The sequence below is a fragment of the Gorilla gorilla genome, chromosome 9 (genome assembly GCF_029281585.2).
Source record: "Gorilla gorilla gorilla isolate KB3781 chromosome 9, NHGRI_mGorGor1-v2.1_pri, whole genome shotgun sequence".
NCBI lineage: Eukaryota > Metazoa > Chordata > Mammalia > Primates > Hominidae > Gorilla > Gorilla gorilla.
Genome location: NC_073233.2, coordinates 12566588 through 12592305, shown reverse-complemented (window position 1 = coordinate 12592305; position 25718 = coordinate 12566588). Strand labels below are relative to the sequence as shown.

The following is a 25718-nucleotide window of genomic DNA, read 5'->3' as shown; positions in this document are numbered from 1 at the left end:
ATTCTTCAGGGATATTTCCCCTGGCTTCCTCTCCTTGGGTAGGCAGAATTAGAAGATGACCCCCAGTGACTGTCACCCTTATATAATCTTCTTTTGTGTGTGGATGGACCTGTGCATATGATGAGATACTACTCCCACAATTATGTTATATGGCAAAAGGGATTTTGCAGATGGAGTTAATTCTACTAATCAGTTGATCTCAAGATAGACAGATTATCTGGCTAGTCCTAACCAAGTCACATGAGTCCTTTAAAAGCCAAGGGTTCTTTTTTTCTTGCTGGTAGCAGAAGAGGAAATCAAAGAGATTGGATGAACGAGAAGAATTCAACACACTGTTGATAGCTTGAAGATGGAGGGGATAATGTGGCAAGGAACGCAGGTGGCTGTTTTCTGGCTCGAGGGTGAAAGAGGGCACAGGGCAAGCCCTGAGAGTGGCCTCTAGTTGACAGCAGTCTCTAGCTGACAGCCAGCAAAAGAACAGAGACTTCAGTCCTCCCCCGAGTCTGTAGAAGAGAATTCAGTCTGGCTGAAACCTTGATTTCTGATACCCTGAGCAGAGAACCCAGCCACACTGTGTAGACCTCTGGCCAATAGATCTGTGAGCTAATAAATGGGTGTTGTTTTTAGCCACTACATTCATGGTAATTTATTACAACAGCAATAGACAAATCATACGCCTTCTATCTCATGAGGCAGCAAATGCAGACTCTTGCAAGCCATGCAAGGAAGAATTGGGAGCATTGGAAATTTGTTAAGATTTAGAAAGATTTGGAAAGATTGCAGTGGAGTTAGTGTGGGGAGCAACTTAAAAGGTGGGACCAATTGGGAGTCTATGACAGTAATTTGGGTGATAGATGGTAGTGGCTTGACCTAAAGTCATGGACGTAGTGGAAAAGATTGATCTAAGACCTATCTAGGAGGTAGAAACAGAATTTAAAGATAATTTGCATGTGGATGGTGAGAAAGAAGGATGAGATAAAAAATGAATAAGGTTTCTGGTAACTCAATATAAACTATTTGATGATCCCCTATGATGTTCAAGGCACATTACCTGTAAGTACATTTAATCCTCATGAAGAACCATGAATTTAGGTCCAATATTATTGATCACTATCTTAGATGAAAAAACTATGGCTTAGAGAGAGTTTAAGTAACTTGCCCAAAGCCACAAAGCTACTAAGTGAAAGAGCCAGAATTCAAAGTCAGGGATTTTGGAAATCAGGATTCAGTTGTTCATACTGTGCTGCTTAGAATGAGTAGATGTCTTACCAAATTTCTCTGATTACCTTCTTTCTCTCGTTTTACACAATATTGTTTTCAAATTTTCTTGTCTCATAAAATCTCTGATTTCTTCTCCCACCCTGACACACACACACACACACGCACACACACACACACAGACACAGAGCATTCTTCACTCTCAACCTAGACTCCAACTTCATAGAGAAAATAGTAACTAGCACAGAGAAACTCCCACCATCAAATCTGTTCTGTTTTGGACATATTAAGTTTCAGATGTCTATTAGATACCTAAGTAGAATTCCATTAGGAAGCTAAATATACAGATCATATAGGAAGTAATGCAAACCACACAATTAGAGTGTGTAGAATAAGAACAAATGAAGGATCAAGTCATACTTTTAGAGGTCATTATTAAAGACTGGATGGAGAAAGATGAGCCTGCAAAAGACACCAAGAAAGAGTAGACAGAGGGACAGGAGGAAACCCAGAGAGTGAAGCATCATAAAAGCTAAAAGAGAAGAGGTGCAAGAAGAAACTGGTGAACTCATTCAAATGCTGCTCCTGGGTAAGCAAAATGAGGAATGAGAAATGTGGTCCAAAATTAGTAACCTGGAGATCTTTGGCAACCTTAGAAAGAGCCATTTTAGTGAGGTTGTTGAGGCAGAAGGCAGGGTAGATGTCCTGAAAACTGAATATGATGGGAGGAAGTGGAGTAAATGACTTCAGACAAGTTTTTAAGAAATGTAGTTACTAAGGAAAGGGGATAGAGCTGCAAGAGGATGTCAAATGAAAGATTTCTTTTTTAAGATGGGACGACTTGAACTTTCTTTTCTTTCTTTCTCTCTTTCTTTCTTTCTCTCTTTTTCATTTTTTTGGCAGATGGAATTACTCCAATATATAAAAAGACTAAAGACACAGGAGAATGGTTAATTAATAATGCAAGGTTCCTGAGAAGTCAGGGATGTATGCAATCCAGAGCGGAAGTGGAGGGTCCTACCTTCTGATTGCAGTAGAGACTCAATTGTAAGAGGAAATTAGTAGAAAAAGATGATTATAGATGAAAATAAGTTATGGCCTACAAATTAACCACGACATTTCCTAGACCTTTTTGCAGCTAAGTGCAAAAAATGCACATTATGACTAGGTAGTATCTGTAGGTAGAAGTGATGTGTGCAGCTTCCACATCAAGGTCTTAAAGGAGAGAAATGGACCTTCTCTTCCTCTTTGCCCCTATGGGAGGGCAATAGGAATGTAAATAGGAAAGCAAGCCACCTTCAATCATGCAGTGAGGGTAACATATTAGGGATGGCAGAGTGACAAAATGGAAGGAGTCTGGGTCTCCTATACTCTCAAACCATTTTATCATCCCTGATTCTTCTGCATGAAAAAGAAACTGCAGTCTTAACTCGTTACAATTTTTTTTCTCTATTGTCATGGCAACCTAACCTGCATCTTAACTGAGACAGTTGTTTGTAGATTTGGTAGGGAGCTGCTGTCTGATAGTTTTTATTTTTGCTATGGAGTTGGAGATCTGGTTATCAGAGAGGGTGTGTGTGTGTTTGTGTGTGTGCGTGTGATGAAAATTTTTAGTAGTCAAGATGGTTTAAGAAAACAATATATAATGGGAGAAGGGAAAAGGAGACCTGAGGAATGTAGTGAAATAATAGGAAAATACTGAGGGCCCACTTAAGGGTTGATGACTACAAATTTCTAGTGGGATCAATTTCTCAGCAGAGCTCAGCTGGTTGGATGCAAGCAAGGAGAATGTTGATGGTTCGGTTCATCCAAAGTTGGAATTTTACCAGATGAATGGAATGGCAAAATAAAGGGACAAGTGTGAAAAAATGGGCCATAAAATCTCAGCTGGACATGGAGAAGAGAGAATTATATTCCAAGGGTCTGGCTCCTGCCCTTGTTACTGTATTTGGAGATAGGACCTTTAAAGAAGTAATTAAAGTTAAATAAAGTTATAAGGGTGGGGCTAGAACTGTTGTCATTACAAGATGGGGAAGAGACACCAGATATCTTCTGATCCACCATTTCCCTCATCCCCTGCCACCCCTTCCCCCTGCAAGCCACACACAGGGGAAAGACCATGTGAGGATGCTTTCTGCAGGCCAAGAAGAGAGCCCTCACCAGAAACTGAATGTGTTGGTACCTTGATCTGCGTCTTCTAGGCTCTAGAACTGTGAGAAAATAAATTTCTGTTGTTTAAGTCATCCAGTCTGTGGTGTCTTGCTGTGGCAGCCTGAGCTGACTAATACATGTCCCTTTCTCCAATAGTTTCTCAGACTTCTCGTCACACTACTGTCATTACTTACTTTCTATCTTTTGTTTACTCTCACACCCAAACACTGGCTCTAGCTGGATGGTCATACTTGGCTTCAGGAGCCTCAAATATCTTATATTTTCCTTGTGGATGCCAAGTTTTCAACATCTTTGTATCTTGCTCATATTCTCCCCTCTAACTAAATGCAGATGGGTTATGGAAGGTGAGGGCTAGGAGATGGCATGTGTAGATTGATTTCAAGATGTTTTGTAAAAGGGAAAATAAAAAACAAGTAATAGCTATAGTGAAGAAGGGAGGGGGAGCAGAGGATGGAGGGGAAAGGAATGAAAATGTAGTGCTAAAAGGGTATAACTCATTTCTCGAAATCATGAAATACCATCTATACTTCCTTTGCTAGACATAAGCCAGCATTTTGGAGAGAATGGGATATCTCAGGGCAAGAAAATAGGGATGCTTTAGATCAGAGTAAGGAAGGAATTGCAAAGCCAATATGGGCAAAGGCATATGAAAGAGACTTGGACCCTTGTCCAGGAACAAGTCAGAAAACTAAGAGGTCAAGGAAGCACGTGCAAGAGGTCCTGAAGTAGGCCCGGGCTCAGTCCTGAGGGAATCTGTCTTTCTAACTCAAGCTTTGACCTGCCAAGGTTGTTCGTTATTTGGTTTTAGTTTTGGTTTTGGTTTTTTATAGGGGGATTTTGGACCACCTAGCTTGACTCTTGTAGCTAGAACAATTTACTTTCCCTTTTGGGAAGTCTCAGTCTCCCATGGTACTGCCCCATTGGCCCAAATGTGGGCGCATGATCCTTCTTTCAATACTCTATATCACAACTGAGATAAGAGGGGAACATTTAAATAAAACTTCAGTAAATATTCATGGGAAACAACCGCAGAGAGCAGAACATACTGCCTCATGCACAGTGCCAGATAAGCTGCTTTATAAGGGACTGCTTATTCTAGGTAGCTTGCAAGGTCCACAAAATATCAGTGCTTTAACCAGGAAACCCAGTGTTTACATTCCCAGTAGTGTGAGGGTCATGTAATACGCTCTGCCTCCAGCACTCCTGGTTCTGACGCACACACGTGCAGCTGAGGTCTGGTGCTAGGAGAGAAATCAGCTACAGTTTAGTCCTTGGGGTGCCCAGCTTGCCCTTTTCCCCATTGGCTCAGCCCCGCCCTCTGTGTCTGATTAGGCCACCTTCTCCTTATATCTTTCAAGGCCTTCTGTTCTCTGCATTTCTATGACGTGCAGACTTGCTTCTGTGCTGAGCTCCTGCCCACACATTCCCTGCCCAAACAGGAGGCCCTTCTCTTGGGATGATTAAACAGAGGAAGCCAGCTGAGAAGGCAGATGGGCTAGAGCCAGAGCAGGCAGGGCTATTGAGCAGACGAAAGAAACCAGGACAAGGACTGGCCTTTCAGAAGCCTGGGGCTTGTGCTGGGGAAGAGCAGAGGCACCCATTCAGGGGCTGGCTCTGGCTGGATACTTGACTTCAGATGTAGACCCTCAAGGGTAGGCCAAGAGAGGCCTAGATCTCCCAGGTCAGGGCCTCATTCAAAGGTTGAGAAAGCCAACAGGAGATCATTCTGAGAGAAGGCTTCCATGAATGCATACAAGCTAATAGCCTCTGGGGCCCTGTCTGTTGGACATACTGGTGAAGAAAAGGCTGAGGACAACAGGCCAAGGTATGGGGACTGAAAAGGTGAAGACAGACACAGAGAGGGTTCATGTGAGCTAGTGGTGAGAAGCACAAAGAATTTTCAATCTTTGGTGAGGGCTGTCTGAATGTTCCCAGTCATTCAGTGGTGCTGACTGCGACAGGGCTGCTTTAGGCTCTCATTAGCACATCCTCTTCAGTAACGTCATTCAGCATTACCACTGATATATTTCAGTCATTGTGAAAAAAGCTTAAACAAGAGCAGTTGAGATCACAATTCCCCAACATTGTTCCCTGTCCCTAAGATTCCATTTCTCCCTGAGAAATTCTCCAAGCTTTTCAAGGCAATGTAATCCAAAGGCCTGGGAGGGAGCTGGAAGGAAGGAAGGAAGGAAGAAGTGCCTTCTGCTCTCTGCTGGTCAGACCTGGTATTGCCTGCACAACCTGGAAGCCCCGCCAGAAGCCTGGGACAAGCAGAGCAGGACAACCTGTGCCCAGGGCCCTCAAAGACACAATAGCTGCTAGAGGGACACGAGTAATGGTCATAACTACTGTTAATTACTAAGAAATTATCACCGTCTAGGCACTAGTAGGCAGTTTACATTCATTATCTTGTTTAGATTTTTAAATCTTCAGCATTTCTCTAAACAACCCTGAAACATTTTGAGGAAGAGGCTGAGAGCCCCCCAGCTAGGAAGTGATGTTTCAGAACTAAAATACAAGTCTAGTTGGCACCTAATGCATTGCTGTTTTCTATATGTTGTTTTTTAAGGCCAGCCTAACATTTGCCCTGACGTGGCTCCTGGCTCTGATCCCAGCTCTAACCCAGCTTGACCACCACCTCTGATCCTAGCCTCAAGCCAAACTCCAGCTTAGCCCAAACTAGAATCCTCCCACCCTGCCTCCTGCTTCTGGCTCCTAGTGTTTGCACTAGGAGCAAACACTCCACTGGATTGAATGGCCCCTTTCCCTAGGAATCTGATTTCCTCCCAAGCTTGATACTTTATTTCCATCTGCCTTATGGGGCTAGCAGCCAAACTCCAAGAAAGCAAGCGTGGGGTGTGGCGGGTCCAGGAAGATTCTGTGGGGAAGTAGCTAACTGGGAACACCGAGGAGGAGTCTACATCCCAAATCTTAGTCAGACGGAGGTTTCCTAAGGACCCAAGGAAATAAGTAAGTGAGGCCCCAGGTCCTGGAGGAGGGAACAGAGCTAAGCCCGAAGTAGTGGGGCTCTCAGAAGGAAGGCCCTAGAACAGTCTTGACACCTCTGTAGAAATCTAGCAGTGACTCTCAAACTCCTGCCCTCCTCTCACAGCTGTATTTTGTGCAGACCCTGGGGCTGGAATTGGGAGCTCTTATCCAGAGTAGCTGGTAGTCCTTTATCTTTGCTGGCAGGCAGCCTCGCCAGTGACTCACAAGCTTTCGCTGGCACAGCTGGCTTCTTCCCCCTGGTTACTGCAATTACTGCCTCTGATAGTCATTCTCAAGAAGGGAAGAGCTTGCTCGGCCCTGGCCTCAAACCAGGTGATTCCTTTCCTTATCTCCCTAAAAGATAAGACCTGGGCTTCATTCCATGTGACTTAGGGACCTGTGATATTGGGCAAGTTATCTAATCCCAGAATCTTGGTTTCCTCGTCTCAAAATGGGGTAATAATGACATCTTTCTCATATAGTTTTAGGATCGAGACAATGCACTTAACCCAGGATCTGGCATAAAGTAACTTCTCAATAAATCCGATCTAATATCTTTAGTGGCTCTGTGGGCTTCAGATTCCTGATCTGGAAAGATGAGCATCATCATCACATCATCAGCATCATCAGCATCATAGAATTAATAATCATTTAAATTTCCTCACATTGTTTTAGGAACCAAATCAGATAATACATGTAGAGCAGTTTGTGAATTATTCCACAACAGTGTGTAAAAAATTAGACATTTGATTGTCTAAATCAAATAATTCTCATCTAAACTTTTAAATACTTACTTTATAAAAGATCTATCTATCTAGCTATCATTTAATTTCAATAGCTTTGGGGGTACAAGTGGTTTTTGGTCACATGGTTAAGTTCCTCAGTGGTAATTTCTGAGATTTTAGTGCACCCATCACCTGAGCAGTGTACACTGCACCCAATATATAGTCTTTTATCCCTCACCTCCTCCCAACCTTCCCCTTGAGTCCCCAAAGTCGATTATATCACTCTTATGCATCCTCATAGCTTAGCTTCCACTTGTGAGAAATACAATATTTAGTTTTCTATTCCTGAGTTACTTCATTTAGAATAATAGTCTTCAGCTCCATCCAAGCTGCCAAAGACATTATTTTGTTCCTTTTTATGGCTGAGTAGTATTCCATGGCATATACACACCACATTTTCTTTCCTTTCTTTCTTTCTTTCTTTCTTTCTTTTTTCTTTTTTTTTTTTGAGACAGAGTCTCCCTCTGTTGCCCAGGCCGGAGTGCAGTGGCATGATCTTGGCTCACTGCAACCTCCACCTCCCGGGTTCAAGCTATTCTCTTGCCTCAGCCTCCGGAGTATCTTGGATTACAGGTGTGTGCCACAATGCCCGGCTATTTTTTTTAATTTTTAGTAGACATGGGGTTTCACCATGTTGGCCAGGCTGGTCTCAAACTCCTGGTCTCAAGTGATCTGTCCACCTCCGCCTCCCAAAGTGTTGGGATTACAGGCATAAGCCACCGCGCCCAGCCTTACATACCGTATTTTCTTTATCCATTTGTTGGTTGATGGGCACTTAGTTTGGTTCCATATCTTTGCAATTGTGAATTGTGCTGCTATAAACATGTGTGTGCATGTGTCTTTTTCATATAATGACTTCTTTTCCTTTGGGTGGATACCCAGTAGTGAGATTGCTGGATCAAATGGTAGTTCTACTTTTAATTCTTTAAGGAATCTCCATACTGTTTTCACTATGTGGGAGATTTAATCTCAGTTGTGTTTTGGGCTTTCTTCCCACTCTGTTTCCCAATTTAGGGCCTTGCGAAAGTCTCTGGGGCTTTTATGTTGAACAGAACATCTGGGGCAGGGCCTCTGGTCTTTGGAGCATGCTGATAATGCTGGTATGTGCCTTGTTCAAGCCTGCACACTTCTAGGGGATGCTGCTCTGAGTCTCCAGTACCTGTTCCAGCATAGTGATCATTCTCCAGTTCTTTCCAAAGACTCAACTCTTAGTGTTCCCTATTTTGGCCCCTCATAGAAAGTGGAGTCTAGGCTGCTTTTTTCCATTAGAAATCCTGTGGTAGAATTTTGACTTCTATTACTTTTGCCCTCTGATGTTATTCCCAGGGTTATGGTAAAAGGGACATTGAGAATGTAATTAAGTTAGTTAATAATTAGTTGATCTTAAAATAGGGAGATTATTCTGGATTATTTAGGTGAACCTACTCTAATCAGATGAACCCTAAAAAGGAGAGATCTTTCTTAGCCTGGTAGTAGAAGGGGGAAATTAGAGATTTGAAGAATGAGGAAGATTTAATATGCCTTTGTTGACTTGAAGATGAAGGGGCCATGTGTCAAGGAATCAGAGATCTTTGTCCTACAGTCAATGGAATTGAATTCTGCTAACAACTTGAATGAACTTGGAGGCAGATTCTTCCCTATAGTCTCCAGGTAACAGCCTAGTCCAGCTGACACCTTGATTTCAGCATTTGGAGGCCCCGAACAGAGGTCTAGTTGACTGACACTGGCTTGGATTTCTAACTCACAGAACTGTGAGAATAAATGGGTACTGTTTTAAGCTGTTAAATTTGTGGTAATATGTTACAGCAGCAAAAAAACAAACAAACAAAAAAAAATTCAAAGAAAACCCACAAAAAACTAATATAACTGTCAAGAATCTCATTCCTTTTCCTTGTCTTAGGGAATCTCCCCTTGTCAGAAGAAACTTCCACTTCTTAAACTCTTCTTAAGCTCTCACAGACAACAGGGCACATTTTACCCCTAATTCCATCGTTAGTGAAATCCTAGGAGCCCTATTTTTCAAAAACAAAATCTTGGCTGAGCGTAGTGGCCCACACCTGTAATCCCAGCACGGTGAGAAGCAAAGTCAGGCAGATCTCTTGAGTCCAGGAGTTTGAGACCAGCCTGGGCAACATGGCAAAACCCCATCTCTACAAAAAACGCAAAAATTAGTCAGGCATGGTGGTGCACACCTGTGGTCCCAGCCACTTGGGAGGCTGTCGTGGGAGGACTGCTTGAGCCAGGGAGGTAGAGGTTGCAATGAGCCAAGATGGCACCACTGCACTATAGCCTGAGCAACAGAGTGAGACCTGTCTCAAAAACAAAACAAAACAAAACAAAACAAAACAAAAACTCCAAGACTCCCACAAAATCTCTGGCAAAAAGTTTCTGTCAATGTCTGTTTCTGATCCTATAATTCAAAAAGCTGTAACTTTTTTTTTTTTTTTTTTTTGAGACGGAGTCTTGCTCTGTCGCCCAGGCTAGAGTGCAGTGGCGCGATCTTGGCTCACTGCAAGCTCCACCTCCCAGGTTCACGCCATTCTCCTGAGTCAGCCTCCCCAGTAGCTGGGACTACAGGCGCCCGCGACCATGCCCAGCTAATTTTTTTTTTTGTATTCAGGGTTTCACCATGTTAGCCAGGATGGTCTCGATCTCCTGACCTTGTGATCCGCCCGTCTCGGCCTCCCAAAGTGCTGGGATTACAGGCGTGAGCCACCGCGCGTGGCCAAAAGCTTTAACTTTTAAGGGATGCAAAGATTTAGGTCCTTTCTTATGATGGGAGGAGGGATAAAATCAACAAAACCCAAATGAAAATTTTAATAAAATTTTTGGCCACATTTGTAAGTGTATAGCCTAGTGCTTGATACACATTAGTTAATATTCTTTGGACTAAAAGAATTTATTATTATTTCTTGGTTATTCCAGGAACTTAAAATTGTGTTCAGTTCTGAACATCCTGACCTAATTTTACCCAGCTTGATCCCAAATTGTCCAAATATTGTCTTCAACAGAGTGATAAAAACAATTCTACAGCTAGAGGACCTCAGAAAGCAACTGATGCTATTCAAGGTGTCTTATGATATGGTGGCTCCACCATGAAGATTCTGATCTCCTCATCCTGGAATAGCAGAGGCAGAGCAAAATGGATAGCTGGCCCTTTGAGAGTTTTGTTTCTGCAACCATAAAATGCCAGATAACCAGTTATCACCCTGCTAGTGCTATAGACCAGGATTAGATGGCATGGCAGAGGCCAACTTTTTCAAGACAGCCTTCACTGGGGATAGGTGTGCACATTGTAATATGTCAGTGAAAAACTTGTTCTCAACTCCGTAAATCCATCAGATGCCACCCAAATGGCCTTTATGATGTACTCATCCATTCTAGTTCAAGATGATATGAGGGCAGAGATGATAGAAAAACCTCTCAAGAAACTGACGCACATTTTCCTTCAACATTTGTCCTCTATCTGCTTCAACTCTCTCTTCTTTGGTTACCAAATATATATTTGGGTACTTACTAGATGCCAGGCACAACCCTGGGGACACAAAGATGAACAAGAAAAACCCAGTGTTGGTCTTGTGGATCTTATATTTTGTGAGAAGGACATATCACAAAAAAACTATATATTTTAAGATGATTTAAAGTGTGATTACCCTCATAATCTCCCCTGAGAGTAGAGACACATCACTCAGTTATATCTATAAGTTAAATCCTGGATACCTTTTAAACTACTACCTGGCACAGCTCAGACTTCAAGACTGGCCAGGCCCTGGAGGAGCTGCAGTGGTGACTCAGGGTGAATCTGGTTCAGACATGATACCAGACTCCTCCCCATAGAACCTATGATATCTTTCCTGCCCCAAGTGCAGACCTCCTTCCAAGTACACCAGATTTAACTCCAAAATTCCCAACACCCTCATCTCTAATTGCCTCTGACCGTAATATTCCACTGCACCTAGTTTCTACTCTCCCCTATATTTTGGAATACTGTGCAAAGAAGAAGGGCTGGATTTCCACCAGCACCAACACCAGTTCCAACAACTGTCATGTTAGGGCTGGGCCAGGTGAACGGTCCTGTTGGAACTATTCACCCTCTTTCTGTTGGGAGAATGGAATTATTCTCCTCTTGGAATCAGCGCTGAACACAGGGAAGCCCTGGATCCAGGCTCCAGGGCTGGCCAGAGGGAAGAAAAAGAAGAAGTATCTGCTCTGGCCCATTTAACTAGATGAAACCCCTCAGAGCTTATAAATCGAGAACATATGCTCCGGTGTGGGATGCAAAGGCCAGTGTGCATGGGCACTCTTACAGCAGTGTGATGTGAGAGCCTGCTTTGCCTAGGCTGAGTATTGATTCTCTATTCTTCAGGTACCTCGTCTCTGACTCTAACCCACTAGCTACTACACAGTTCATGCTCATCACCTCTTTGACTCAGAATTCAGGCTTCAGACTTCAGAATTCAGACAGAATCCATCCTGGCCCACCATTGACTTTGCCTTTTCTTTCCAGCCCCATAAATGCTTAGGGAGGAGGCAAATACTTTATTGAAGTGCAACTTTCAGGGTATTCTTGTGAATCGCCCATATGGGAAACATTCAAAAGACATCTTAGACCTAGAGGGCTCAGGGTGTGCTTTTGTGTTTTCACAAGCGTGTGCACACCTGTGAAGGGCATCTGTGTCTATCAGTGTATGACTGTCAGCATATGTGTGTTTAGGAGGTGCATGACTGAATGTGTATATATTATGTGGGTGTAAGATACATCGGTGCTTGTGAGAAAGCATGTGTGCTGTGTGCTCTGAGAATGGAAATTCCAGAGCATTTTAGATGGAATGCACAGTCTTGGGGCCAACAGGTCTATGAGCAAATGTGTGTGTGTGTGTATGTGTGTGCTGGTAAGTGGGGGCTGAATGTGCGCTATACTCCTATATCTGTAGCTGGGCATCTACAGACCAATTTGCTCCTGTGTCTGTGATCTCGCAGACAGGATGACAGAGTTGCAGCAGTTAGGCTTTACTACAACTCTGGATTCACTAGGAGGTGGGAATCCTGGGGATGGGGATGGGGTCACTCTGGACCTGGGGGTCCCTCCTGGCTGGCCCTGCCCTCTTCATCTTTGGAAGTTCCCTCCTCAGGCTCACCCTCGTCATCAGCCTCAGCCAGGTCCTCGGGCATCGGCCACTCTCGAGTCTGCCACTCCAGCCGTTCAATGCGGTAAGCAATCTTAAGTGCGCTGGACTCCAGCTCAGCCAGGAGGCGAGCAAACTTGGTCTGTAGATCATCCAGCTGCTGGTCTAGGCCTCGTAGCCGGGACTCTGTGGCCTCCTGCAGGGCGATCTCAGCTGCCTCAGCATTTACGTCCAACTTGTTCATTTTCAGCAGGATCTCACGTCCTTTCTCCTCCATGATGGTCTGTGCTTGTGGATACTCGCTCAGCACCTCCCGCAGGTCCTCCTTGCTCAGGCAGAATAGGTCTGAATAACCTAGGCTCTTGATGTTGGCTGTGCGGCGGTTCCCAGACATGTTCCCTGTGGCCCATGGGCAGGGATGGGAGGACAGTTAGTAGGAGGGTGAGGAGGTGGCATTTCACTCCTGAACCAGGACCTTCACCTCCATATTTGTGCTTCTGAGCCTCTCCTTCTGCCTCATTAATTCTTTCATTTAGTAACATACTGGGGACCAGGCTCCATGCTGGGTGGGTATCAGTGACCTGCCTCAAATAATTCACAGTCTAGAGGAGATGCACATATATTGGAATAGTTATATAACAGTATGGCTGGTGCAGTGAAGACATGTTCATCAGGTGCTGTGGAAAGGTAGGCAAAGAGCCCCTACCAAACTGTAAGGCAGGGAATTTAGGGAAGTCTGGAGGAAGGGATGTCCTAAGATATAATTTGAATATTTGTCTCTGCCCAAATCTCATGTGAAATGTAATCCCCAATGTTGGGGGTGGGACCTGGTGGGAGGTGATTGGATTATGGGGGCGAATCCTTCATGGCTTGATGCTGTCTTTGAGTTAGTGAGTCGAGATCTGATTGTTTTGGTTGTTTGAAAGTGTGGCACCTCCCCCAGCCCTTGCTCCTGCTTTCACCGTGTGACATGCCTGCTCCCCCTTTGCCTTCTGCCACAATTATAAGCTTCTTGAAGCCTCCCTAGAAGCTGAGCAAATGCCAGCACCATGCTTCCTGTAAATCCTGAAGAACTGTGAGCCAATTAAACCTCTTTTCTTTATAAATTATCCAGTCTCAGATATTTCTTTATAGAAATGCAAGAACAGTCTCATACACCTGAACTGAGTAGGAGGTAACTAGGGGGAGGAGGGGGACAAGTGGGGATAGGGCAATCTAGCCAGAGGAAGGAGCAGGAACAGAGGGAAGGGGGTAGAAAAGAGTCCGTTGGATGCAGAAAATAGTAAGCAGTTCAGAGTGGGAGAAGCGCAGAGTGTGGGGAGGGTGGAGAGAGGGGAGATCTAGGTCACACTGGGTCTCATAAGCCATGACATGAAGTTCAGGCCTTATGCTGAGGGCAGTAGGAAACTATTGAAGTATTTTAAGCAGGGAGCTGTATGATATCCTTTGCAGTTTAGAAAGATGTTGGTGGAGAATGGGTGGGGAGATAGGTGAGGCTAAATGCTGCAAAGTCTTAGAGCTAGAAGGACCTTGGACAAGGGAAAGGGAGCTACTATTTGTTGAACACTTGCTGTACGCCAAGCACTGCGCTGGATGTCTCACTCACATAGCTCATTTATTCTCACAAATAACTCATTGGGTTTTTATTATTATCCTCATTGGATAGGTGATTAAACTGAGGCCTAAATAGGGGAATGACTTGTCCAAAGTCAAACAGACAGCATCCTACCACATACAGGATGTGGAGCTTGAGGGGATCATTGGAGGACAGATGTGAAGCTTTCAGAATCCCTGAGGGTAGAATCCTCATGCTGAGAGAGCCAGAGCACATCCAGCTTCTCAGTCCATGACAGTGCGCTTACCCCATTTGCAGGATTTCCTGCTTGCACGACCTCATGCCTAATACCTGTGATTAGGCATAACAATTCCTACTGCACAGGGCTGATGAGAGGAAAAAGCAAGCCAGTAGGTAGTACCTGGCTTGGCCTAGAGGTGATGGTCAGTAGTAAATGGGAACTTCTTCTCTTCTACCTTTCTCTTTCCACTTGGCTGTAAAAAGGTTGTTTTTTCCACTCATCCCACATGTGTATACCTGTGCGACATTGGGCAAATTACCCAACTTCTTTGAGTTTGATTTCCTTATCTTTAAAATTGGGATAAGAATAGTACTTATAGAACTGCTGTGGGAATTTAATGAGTTAATATCATGTGAAGCACTTAGAAAAGGGGATGCAGTAAGCAAGTAATAAATATTAGCTATTATTTTTATTATTATCTCTATCACTGTCCACTAGTCTATTGGTGCTTCAGGTGAATATCCACAGAGCAAGTCTACTCTCTCTTCCACGAACCCACCCTGTTCACTGGCCTTGGCTCAGCTTCTTCTCAGGGAATGGATCCTCTATGTGTTGTTTTTCTCCTGAGCCACCTAGTGACTCAGAGAAGGGCCAGGTTTCCTCAATCAGAAGTTTAGGCCTGAAGTACTATCTGGTCCCAGCACTGGGCTCTGCTGTTCCCCCCTCCCCCATCCCATCCTTGTCCCTGGAACAAATACTGGGATACCCACCTTTGATGTTGATGATGCTGATCTCCCCAAAGTAGAGCCCTGCACCGAGCACAGCATACTGTGTGATACCATCATCTGCCACCACGGCCAGTTGACCCTCTCGGATGATGTACATCTCTCGGCCAATGTCTCCTTTGCGGCATACATATTCACCTGGTGAGTAGGTCTGGGGCTGCAGCTTCAGCACCAGCTCCTCCAGCAGGCTGGCCTCACAGTTCTGAAAGATCTGCACCCGGCTCAGAGTGGACAGGTGCACAGACACAGCCACTTCTGCCCGCAGCCGCTCAGGCAAGTGCTGTAAGATGGCTACCTCGTTGGTCATCTTCTTGTTGATCTGCAGGTGCTGATACCTGAGAGTAAGGACAGTGCCATTTCCTTACCAGCCCTTTATGTGCCTGCCTCCATCCCTTCCTTCAGGGCTCAGCTCAGCTCCAGCCAAGAATCCCACCATACTGAGATCTAACAGGGGTCATGGGAGTACCTGACAGTTGGATTACCTGTTTTCCAGGGCATAGACACCTCTACCACTTTACATAACCCTTCACCTCCTATCAGGCTCTACCCTACCCACCAATCAGTGATGTCTTGTTCCACCCCTACCCTTAGCTACCTCAGCCACCAAGGGCCCCTCCTCTCTGGAGACCCTCTGCTCTACTTCCCCAACTTTGTGACACTTCCTTTTGTTCAGTCCACAGTATGAATCACCATAGGTAGTCAATGATCTTGTTGCTGACCATTCTCAGGGGGGATTGCCCTTCTTCACCCACTCCTTCCAGAGCCTTCTGAGCCCTACCAGGCAGTGGCACTTCCCATTCCCTGGTCTCCATATTATCCTTTTTTGAGTATGAGCTCCTCTCCCTATCAGTCTCTTACCTACCCCTCCCCCAAGTCCTGATTCCCTCAGTTGAAAGAAGTTCCCTTTTTCCAAGCCCCAGCCAGCAAACCCACGGCTGAATGCTACATTTTGACAGCCTTGCCTGGCTCACCAGGCACTAAGTACCCAGTTACCTCCCTCAGGTTCCATCACCTACACTGGTCCCTGTCCTGGTCTGGAACCCCGCCTTCTCACCAGTCAATAACTCGCCGCTCCAGCTTGCGGTTGACGTGCTGCAGCTTCATGTACTTCTTCACCAGTGCATGATCTGGGTAGAAAGCCGCATCTGCAGTGTTCATGTTGTAGATGACAGAGCTCATGCTACCCATGATGGTGGCGAAACCCATGACGGCCAGCAGGAAGTCGCCCACCATGAAGAGGTACTCCTCTTCCCTGGCTGGCGGCGGTGTATCGCCCACTGTAGTCAGTATCAGCGTGGAGAAGTAAAAGCTATAGAGGTACTGGCGCCGCAGGCGCTCAAAGCCAGGCTGCGCGGGGTCCGGGTACACCCATGCGTCACGCCCGAAGCCCAGGTACCGGGATAGGGCAAAGTATAGGCAGCTGTTCCAATGGATGACGACAAAAATGTAAAGCATCAGCTTGGCAATGCGAAAGGCATTTGGGTAAGCTGTGCGGGTCTCTGTGCGGTCGAAGGCCTCGAAGAGGCGGGGCGCGCGGAGAAAGCGGTTCAGCCTCAGGGTGGGTGTGTGCGGGCCCAGCCGCACGTAGACCACGTCTGTGGGCATCAGGGAAGCCAGGTCCAAGAAGAAACTCCAGGTGCGAACGTAGCGACTCGAGATCCTACCCTTGTCCACCACCAGGATGCCCTGTTCCAAGAATCCTGGGGAGAGGGAGCCGGTAGGAAGGGGACCTGCTGTAGTCAAGTTTGGGCTGAGCATGAGCTGCCCAGGGCAGGCCAGGGAGACTGTCTGAAGGACAGAGTGGAGCCAGGCATAACTCTGCTCCCGGCTTTCCGGGGTGAGCACTGGGATGCTGTCAGGCATAGAGGCACCCGAAGGTGCTATCACGGTGGGGGTGCCTTTCTTGTTACTTCTTAAGTGGCTATCTTTAGGAAGGGAATGTGGAACAAAGGGTCATTCCTAGAAGCCCACTGACCTGTGTGGAAGCGCACCACCATGTCTAGTAGGTATAGCAGGTCACTCGTGTAGTCCAGCACCAACCAGGCCACCAGATAACCGTGCTGCAAGTCGGGGAAGCAGGCTCTGCAGGGCAGGGTTAAGCATGATTGAATTAAGGGCACCCTCTGTGTGCGAGGCGTCTCCCTAGGGCCCTTAACCTCTGCCTCAGGCCCTCCCATGGGAATTGCTCCTCCTCCCTGCCCCACCAAGGGTCTGCCCTTCTCCCTGACCTCTCTTTAGTCCTCTTTTTGGCTTCCAGCCCCTCCCTTAGCACCCCTGCCATACCTGCACACGAGGATGATGAGGTTATACATGACTGGGAAGACCATTGTGTTCAGCCACCAGTAGTAGTAATCCCCAGATGGGTCCAGGACAGGCAGTGACTTCCTGTAAGAAAGAAAGTCTTGCTTCATTTATTCACCAGGTATTCAAAGCTGTAGTTGTGACTGGGGCACCAAGAGGAATGAGGAGAGATCCCACACAAGGGACCAGGACTTCTCACCTGGCCTTGGATGGGGCTGGGGGACTGGACTCTGTTGTCTTCACTTTGGTGTCCTGGCTCATGGTTCTGTGGTCTGGTGCTGGGGTGTGAGATGTCCACACCCTCTCTGCCTGTAGGGGACTTCTGGAGTTGGGCACTAGTGCCTGACTGCCTGAAGGAGGCTGCCGTTGGGCTCCTGCTGTGACTTCTTTGTCTTTGGGGCTCTTAGCAACACAACCAGAGCTAGCGCTACTGAAGGGGTGGAGACAGTCTAGCTCTAGCACTCTGCCCTGTCTCCCAGGGCCTGGGCTTACACCTGCCCAGCTAAACAGCTCTAATGAGATCCCTGGAGAAGGTGGGGGTGCATGCCTCAGAGGGAAGCCTGAGTCTTGTCTCTGTTTTCCTCCTCCCCTCTCTCCACAGCAACTGAGCTACATAGGTGTCCTCTAGGTCAGAAGACCTGAGTTTTAGTGTAGGATCAAACACTCTGTTTTATCTTTGCAAATTCTATTTGGGCCTCACTATTTATTTATTTAACAACTATTACTGAATGGCTTATCTATGTCAGGTGCTAAACTATTCTCCAGGGACAAAGAGATGCCTCTCACATGAGAAGTGAGCTCTATTTTTGTAACCTACCTCCTACCCATATCTATCTCCACATACACCTTCCCCCATCACACCACTCTCATAGGTAGTGTGATAGGGGCCATCCTATGGTTCTTTTGTCCTCATATCCTTCTTGTGACTTCTAGTGCCTGATCCTACCAACCATTCCATGTGTTTTATGGTCCCCAATCTTTCAACTTTTCTCTTTTTGTGAACCTGCTTCAATATCTCCTATATCAAAACAAACAAAAACCCTATAATTTCTCCCTCAACCTGATGTTCCTTTCACTGCTATCATCTTTCTCAGTCAACAAATCAAAATCAGAACACCCATAGGCAGGTGTTCTGTGTGCCAGGCTGATATTGTGCTAAATACTAGGAATTGGAGATGAATAAGACACGCTCCCCCCTCTCCAGAAACTCACAGTCTGCTAGGTGAAATAGTCAGGCCAGCAGGTAATTACACATTAGGTAACTAAACAGCAGCAGTCATTGCCAGGCTGCTGATGAGTACTCTGTTAGGTGGATACACGGAAGGCTATTATAGTACACATGAAGTGTCCCTACAGAGCCTGGGTTCTGCAGGATGAATAGGAGTTGGGTACAGAGATGGGAGGGTCAAGAGCACTAGAGGCAGAATGCACAGAGTGGGCAAAGGCATAGAGATATCAAAACGCATGGGTGACTGGGCAAATATCAATTGGCTTATTTTAGAGGGCCTAGTGGGTAGTGGTGAGAGATGAGGTTGAATGATAGACAGAGGCCAGCTCAGGAGGAGTTCTGTCAGCCATGTTATAAAGCTTGGATTTTACCCAACGGCAATAGAGAACCTGTGAAGAGTTTTGCACTGTTCAGTGATAAAATCAGGTTTGTGTTTTTGGAGTGTGTTTTAGAAGAAAAACCTGTGGTCCCTAATTAAATTTTGAAAAACTCTCTTTTCCCATGGCTTCTTAATTTCTTTTTGCAAAGTATTACGCTTGTTAAAATAAAAAGACAACATTCAAAGTAATGCAACAAAATGAATAAAATCCTTTGTAATGCCATAATGTCTTGGTTTGCTGTTTCTTTTTAGTGTCTTTCATAAGCTCCTCTGTCTATTCCTTCTATGATGGTGTTTTTTTTTTTTCTTGGATTCTGTTCTAGGCTTTCTACTTTTGCCATCCTCCTAACTCTGTCTGATTGACGTCAGTCACCCACAGGACTTCCTTTCTCATATAGTGGCTCCCGAGAACTCTCCCTGAGTTGCAGTTATCTATATGACTAACTGCTCACTGGATGTTCCTACTTGGGTATCCTGCAGTCACCTTCAACCCATTGGGCCTATAACTAAGCTCATTATCTTCCTCCACTTTTTCTTCTAGAATTCCTATCTATGCCCTTTCAGCCAAAAACCTATGACAAGCATTTATTACTATTACTGTATAACGTTGTGGCAGTTAAAAAAAATGGTCACAAATTCTTCGACACCACTCCCTTGTGATAGTTTGTATAGCAGGAGTGATGTTGTATGACTTCTAAGGCTAGATCACAAAAGGCCATGCAGCTTCCCTCTGGTTCTCTTGGAATGCTTGTTGTCTGGTAGCTCCCTCTCAGAATGTTCCCTCTTGGAACCTACCCATCACATTGTGAGAAGTTCTGTTTGACAGTTTGCCCAATGAGTTCAGCTTTTTCATTATCCCAGCCCAGGAATTAGATGTGTGACTGAAGAAGCCTCCAGATGCTTCCAGCCACCAGCCTCAAATCACCTCTAGATGTTCAAGCTTTACAAATAAGGCCCCAGACATCATGGAATAGAGACAAGCCATTCCTGTTGCATCTCGTCCAAATTCCCAGAATTTGTGCACATAATAAAATGGCTATTGTTTTTATGACACTAAGTTTGGGTTGGTTTGTCACATAGCATAGTGACCAGAACAAACAAACACAGAGAAAGGTGTACAATCCTTAAGTATATAGCTTAATACATTTTCACAAAGTGAACACACCCATATAACCAAGCACTCAGACAAGAAACAGAACATCACCAGTGCCTCAGGAGCCCCACTCTGCCCCTTTCAGTCAATGTTTTTCCAAGAATAATCACTATCCTGAATTCTAATATCACAGTTTAGTTTTACCTGTTTTTGAATTTATATAAACGAAGCATTAGTTTTTAATTCTTCCTCTTATTTTCCTCTTATATCCACCCAATCATCAAACCATGGTGATCTACCTTCTAAAAATCCACATGTCCACTTCTCTGCATTTTTGCTACTCTAGTTTGGGCCTTATCAGCTTGTTTGGTCTTTTGCAAAGTTACTGTATAACTATCAATCTATGTATAAAATTCTTTATAGCTATCATCCCAAAAATAAAATCTAAATTCCTTAACATGGTTTATAAAGTTCTCCAGTCCATGTCTTCAGCCTCATCTCACGATGTTTCCTCACATGTTCCCTAGGCTCCCGACACACTGTACTGATTGCAGTTCTTACAGCGCCTCCCACATGCTGTCCATTCTTCCTTTCCCTGGTATATGCTGATCCTTTGGTCTGAAACTTCTATTTCTTTTTAAATACTTTTTATTTGAACTAATTTTAGGCTTACAGAAAAGTTGCAAAAATAATAGAGAGTTCTCATAAATTCCTTATCCATGTTCCCCTAACGTTATGATCTTATATAACTATAGCACAATGATAAAAACCAGGTATTTAACATTGGCAAAATACTTTTCTTTTATTCTTTTCTTTCTTTCTTTTTTTTTTTTTTGAGACGGAGTCTCGCCCTGTCGCCCAGGCTGGAACGCAGTGGTGCGATCTCGGCTCACTGCAACCTCCGCCTCCCGGGTTCAAGCGATTCTCCTGCCCCAGCCTCCCAAGTAGCTGGGATTACAGGCGCGCGCCACTATGCCCAGTTAATTTTTGTATTTGTAGTAGGGACGGGGTTTCACTATGTTGGTCAGGCTGGTCTCGAACTCTTGACCTCGTGATCCGCCCGCCTCGGCCTCTCAAAGTGCTGGGATTACAGGCGTGAGCCACCGCGCCCAGCCGGTAAAGTACTTTTAAAACTACATGTCTTATCTGAAACTTCTATTTTTCTATTTTAGTTTATCTTACTCTTGCTTGTTTCCCAAGACTCGGCTTAGACACCATCACCTCCCGGAAGTCTTCCCTAAGCTCCTTCACCGTACCTTCCTCTCATCCTCTATACATGCAAATCATGCTAAGTGCTGCTCCTAGGTGGCCCCCGTAGTAATGCACTTATTACACTACGCTGCAATTCTCTGAGGTCCTGGAGAGCAGAGGCCGGTTCTAATTGATCCGGAATCCAGCTGGGCATGCAGGCACTTATTCCGTGTTCCTTGACTAAGTGCTCAAGGGGTCACAGAGCAGCACAGCACAGCGGTGTTGGGGGAGCCAGGGGCAGTCACCGCTGGGGTACCAAAGTAGAGACCAAGCTATGCACGACGATGGAGCAAAATGAACTAGAGTGTCCGCAGTCAGCCCTCTCCAGGGCTCCACTTTTCCGCAGGCCCGGCCCACCTACTGATTCCTCCTCTCTTTTCGTGATAGCCACGCCCCTCCACACCCACTCTTCCACTCCAAGCGTCTCCCGGAATCCATGGCCCCACCCCTTTCTCGCTCGTCTTTCTTCCGGCTCCATCTCTCCCAAGCCCCGCCCTTCTGATCTTTCCCTGCCTGTAAAAATCGCCTCTCCTTAGGTCCCGCCTTCTGCCCTCTGGTTCCACCTTTCCTTCCCGGGCTCCGCCTCCGCCCTGCCGGCCTCCACCTTCCCAGAGGCCTTCGCCTATGACACGCCGGAGTCCTTCTGAGGGGCGGGGTTTACGTACGAAGGGATGGAACCAAGAGGAGAGGCGGTGCTCCTCCCTCGGATAGCCGTCGGCGACCCCGCCCCTGCGTTTAGCCGTTGCCAGGAAACAAGCGTCCTTGCTCGGGTTTGGTCCGGCTCAGCCAATGAGCTGGCACGCCATTGCCCAGTCGTGCGTCGCCGGGCGGTTGCGTGTGGTGCGCGGGGGCGCGGGCTGCGTGTGGCGCGGGGCGGGGCGCGGCTGGTGCGCTTGAGAAGCGATGGCGGCGGCCTGAACTCACCTAACACCGCAGCAACAACCGGGCCCGGCCAGGTTCGGCGTTCCGTGAGTGAACGGTACGCATGGGCCAGAGGGCCTGGAGAGTCGTTTGTGGGGATGAGAGACTGGGAAAAGACGGTGACGGGTTTGGTTACTGTACTGGTTGTGAAGGGTTGGCAGGTGGTGAGGGTCCGGTTGTGAGTGTCTAAGATAGGGAAGGAGGGTGAGAGCTTACAGGTGAGTGGACAAATGAGGGGCTGTGAGAGGCTGGGTGCTTTCGGAGGTGTCAAGTTGAAGGGACTCCTGAACGCGGTTTACTACGGCTGGGGCTACTGAGGGCTGGGGTGAAGGATACCCTGGAACTAGAGTGAGGGGTAAGGCCTGCGCGAGGGGGGAGAGAGTAAAAGGCGCAGGTGGGAGCCTGCGGGGTGGCGGCAAATTGGTGAGGGAGTTGAAGGCGAGGCATGGAAGGAGGGAATTAGGGCTTGTGAGACTTGGATAAAGGTGAGAGGTTGGTTCTGAGGCCTCCTTCGATGGACTGCCCTGTCCAGTGAGAGCAATAGTTTTAGGCAAAGTAGGGCAGCTTAGATGGAAGTGTTGTGCACCTGACTCCTCTGCTCCCATGGACTTTCCATATTCTGGAGGACGAGAAAATGAAGGTGTCATAGGCAATAGTACTGTGGTAATGAAAGTCATATTTGAGGCTCAGACTTCAACAGAGTAATCACAGAAACTTCAGTTCCTTCGAGTTCCTTCTCTGGACTGCATAGTTGAAGATGGGCCCTCTCATGAAGGGTTTTGCGCTGTGACAGCTTGTGTTTTCTCTCTACTTGCTTCTGGACAACCTTATTCCACTGTTGCTCCTTACCTGTGCTTAACTGTGGGTCTTTGATTGGATTGACCATATTCAGTTGCTAATTCTACTTTTATGGAGGTCATGTTGTTTGCCCTATACAGCACTATATTTAGGATCCCAAACAGGATGGCCTTACTCTCCTTTCTTACAGTTGAATTTTTTAAAAAGCTAGTTTATATTATATTTAAAATGTGTGTTTGATGAGTTTTGACATGTGTACACATCTGTGAAATCATCATCAGTCTCAAGATACTGAACATTTCAGCCACCTGAAAATTCATCTCTTCCTCTCCACACCCTGCAATTGGTTTCATCTTACTAGCATTCTTTTAGGTCCTCTTCTCCCCACCAACCCAAATGCACGTGAAATTCTGGAAAGTTGGTTTGGCATTCAGTGATAATGGCCACTTTCACACTACTAAATTTTCCTCTCTACTGCTAGTCTGCCATGGGGTTGGGACGTCCTATTCTTTCCAGACTCAGAAAGAGTTAAGTCTTTCCTAGAAAGAGTTAAGTCTTTCCTTAACTCTACATTGGATAGGGAGAGACCATTTCCTGAGAATTAGACAGCCTCAGTCCCCATTCTTTTCCAGAGTCTTAGCTTCAGAGCCAACTCCTATATCCTGTGGTATATTCTCATTGCTTCTTTCTGGAGGCCAGACAGGCCTCCATATTGGTAGAACACTTGGCAACTTGCCCAGTCAGTCAGAACTTACAGTTCAGAGTTTAGAGTAGTGGTTCCTAAACACTGGACCAAGGACCCTGTACATGATAAAATTATCATCTATCCAAGATGGAGGGAGAGAAAGACAGTATGGTTATTCATGAAGATAAATTTATTCTCAGAGATTATCATTCCTATTCTTTTGGTGTTGAAGTGCTCTTTCATTGATGCAGTAATGGTAACAGTAGATGGTGGGTTAAAAAAAAATCTAATTTACCCAAATAAAAAGTGTCAACCCAATTTTTAATTTTAAAAATTATTTCTATAGCTTTATGAACTTCAGAAATTTAAAGTGATGATGGTGTGGCTGTTGTATTAGGTTGAGGAAGCATACATTTATACAATGATTCTGTATAACTTAACATCTGAACAGCATTCATGCTTTACATAGGGATTTCAAATTTTATTACACTGATTTATATGGATACCTTGTAAAGTAGACAAAGACAGGAACTTTCATTTTATAGATGAGAAATTAAATTCAATAGCCAGAGATCATATAGGGATACAGTGGCAAGGCTGAACCCAGAATTTTGTCTCAGAGTGAGAGAGACTTTGGGAAAGAAGATTTATAATAGACACTGAAGGTGATGTGGGAGGATTTTTTAATGATTTGTAGTTGTTCTATTTCCAAAAGACAGAAAAGGGACTGTGAGAGTGACATAGGGATGAAGGTTATGTTTAATGCTGTCGCAGTGACATTGGAACAGGTATATATAATACCTGGATCACATCTTGATAGTGGATCATATCATGATAGTGATAGGATGAATCAAATCAAATATTAGATGGTTCTTAGGGACTGTCTAAATCCTTGTTATAATGGAGAAAGCACTGGATTTGGTAAGCTTATTGTTTGCTATCCCAAACTCTGTTGAAATAGTAGTGCATTAAGTATAATGGATTTTGATTTGTATCATATAGTGAGTGGTAGTTCTGAGAGGATGAAACATACATGAGGATGATGATGTAGAGATAGAAACATGTTTAGGGTACTGTGTTAATCATTTTTTCCATATCTGCTCTGTGCCAGGCACTCTACTAAGTGCTAGGAGAATGAATTCATTTATTCATTCAACAAATACTTCTTCAACATATAGTTTGTGCTTGTGATGCTCACATTTTATGGGATAACAACATGAATAAAACATGGTCATCTGAGCTCTCAAGGGATTTTCAGTCTAGTAGGGAGAGAGAGACGCATGAAAACATAATTTCAATTTAGAGAGATAATGTGAAATGTGAAAATATATCATAATAGGCTGGGCGTAGTGGCTCACGCCTGTAATCCTAGCATTTTGGGAGGCTGAGGCAGGCAGATCGCTTGACCTCAGGAGTTTGAGACCAACCTGGGCAACATTTTGAAACCCTGCCTCTACCAAAACAACAACAACAACAATAAAACCACCACCAAAAAAACCCACCAAAAATTAGCCAGGTGTGGTTGCACATCCTTGTGGTCCTGGCTACTCCGGAGGCTGAGGTGGGAGGATTGCTTGAGCCTGGGAGGCAGAGGTTGCAGTGAGATGAGGTCACGCCACTGCACTCCAGCCTGGGTGACAGAGTGAGGCCCCACTTCAAAAAAAAAAAAAAAAAAAAAAAAAAAAGAAAATATATCATAATGAGTTGATTACTCCTTTGTATCTAGTGTCATCTTTCCCTGTATTCCAAGTATACATGTTTATTGATCTGTGTGTCTCCACAAGTATCTCAAAATTAACATGTCCAAAACAGAATTCATAGTCTTTGCCCCAAAAGCCCGACTTTGCCCTCATATCCCCTATCTCAGTCCAGGCAAGGACTACATTGTCATCTTTCATACTTTCTGCTCTTTTACTCCCTGCATTCAATCATTTGCTAGAATCTTAATACATTTCCCTCTGTGTTATCTCTCTTCTCTATATCTCCATTGCTACATCTTCACTGTCAAAGCTTTAGTTTAGCTCCCCCTCACCTCATATGATTTTTTTAAAACAACTTTTTGTCTTAAAACTTGCTATTTTCTGGTCCATCCCTAGAATGATTTTTCTGAAAATACACATCTGATCTCTGAACTCCTTGGCTTAAAAACTTTTGGCTCTTTGTGTCCTGTAGGACAACATCCAAACTTCTTA

The 25718-nt window shown here is 45.2% G+C and overlaps 2 protein-coding genes across 5 annotated transcripts in view; one reads left to right on the top strand and one right to left on the bottom strand.

Moving 5' to 3' along the window:
* Positions 1–10733: 10733 nt before the first annotated feature.
* CNGA4 (cyclic nucleotide gated channel subunit alpha 4) lies at positions 10734–21948 on the bottom strand. Of its 2 annotated transcripts, none has more exons than XM_055355274.2 (6): positions 21788–21948; positions 17154–17255; positions 16846–16952; positions 15925–16570; positions 14856–15205; positions 10734–12688 (listed from the first exon to the last, which is right to left on the bottom strand). In XM_055355274.2, the coding sequence occupies exons 2-6, from the start codon at positions 17195–17197 to the stop codon at positions 12228–12230; spliced, it is 1608 nt and encodes a 535-aa protein (XP_055211249.1). In that variant the 5' UTR covers positions 17198–17255; positions 21788–21948; the 3' UTR covers positions 10734–12227. The 2 variants fall into 2 exon arrangements, with proteins under 2 accessions (XP_055211249.1, XP_018892874.2); XM_019037329.4 differs by lacking the exon at positions 21788–21948 and adding an exon at positions 17371–19485.
* The window catches only part of FHIP1B (FHF complex subunit HOOK interacting protein 1B), a 23431-nt gene continuing 19593 nt past the window's right edge, over positions 21881–25718 (top strand). The window contains exon 1 of one of the 3 annotated variants that reach the window (XM_004050579.5): positions 21881–22101. The gene's annotated coding sequence lies outside the window, so the exon portion shown is untranslated. The remainder of the gene's footprint in view (positions 22102–25718) is intronic. The other 2 variants (XM_004050580.5, XM_055355262.2) reach the window with 2 other exon arrangements.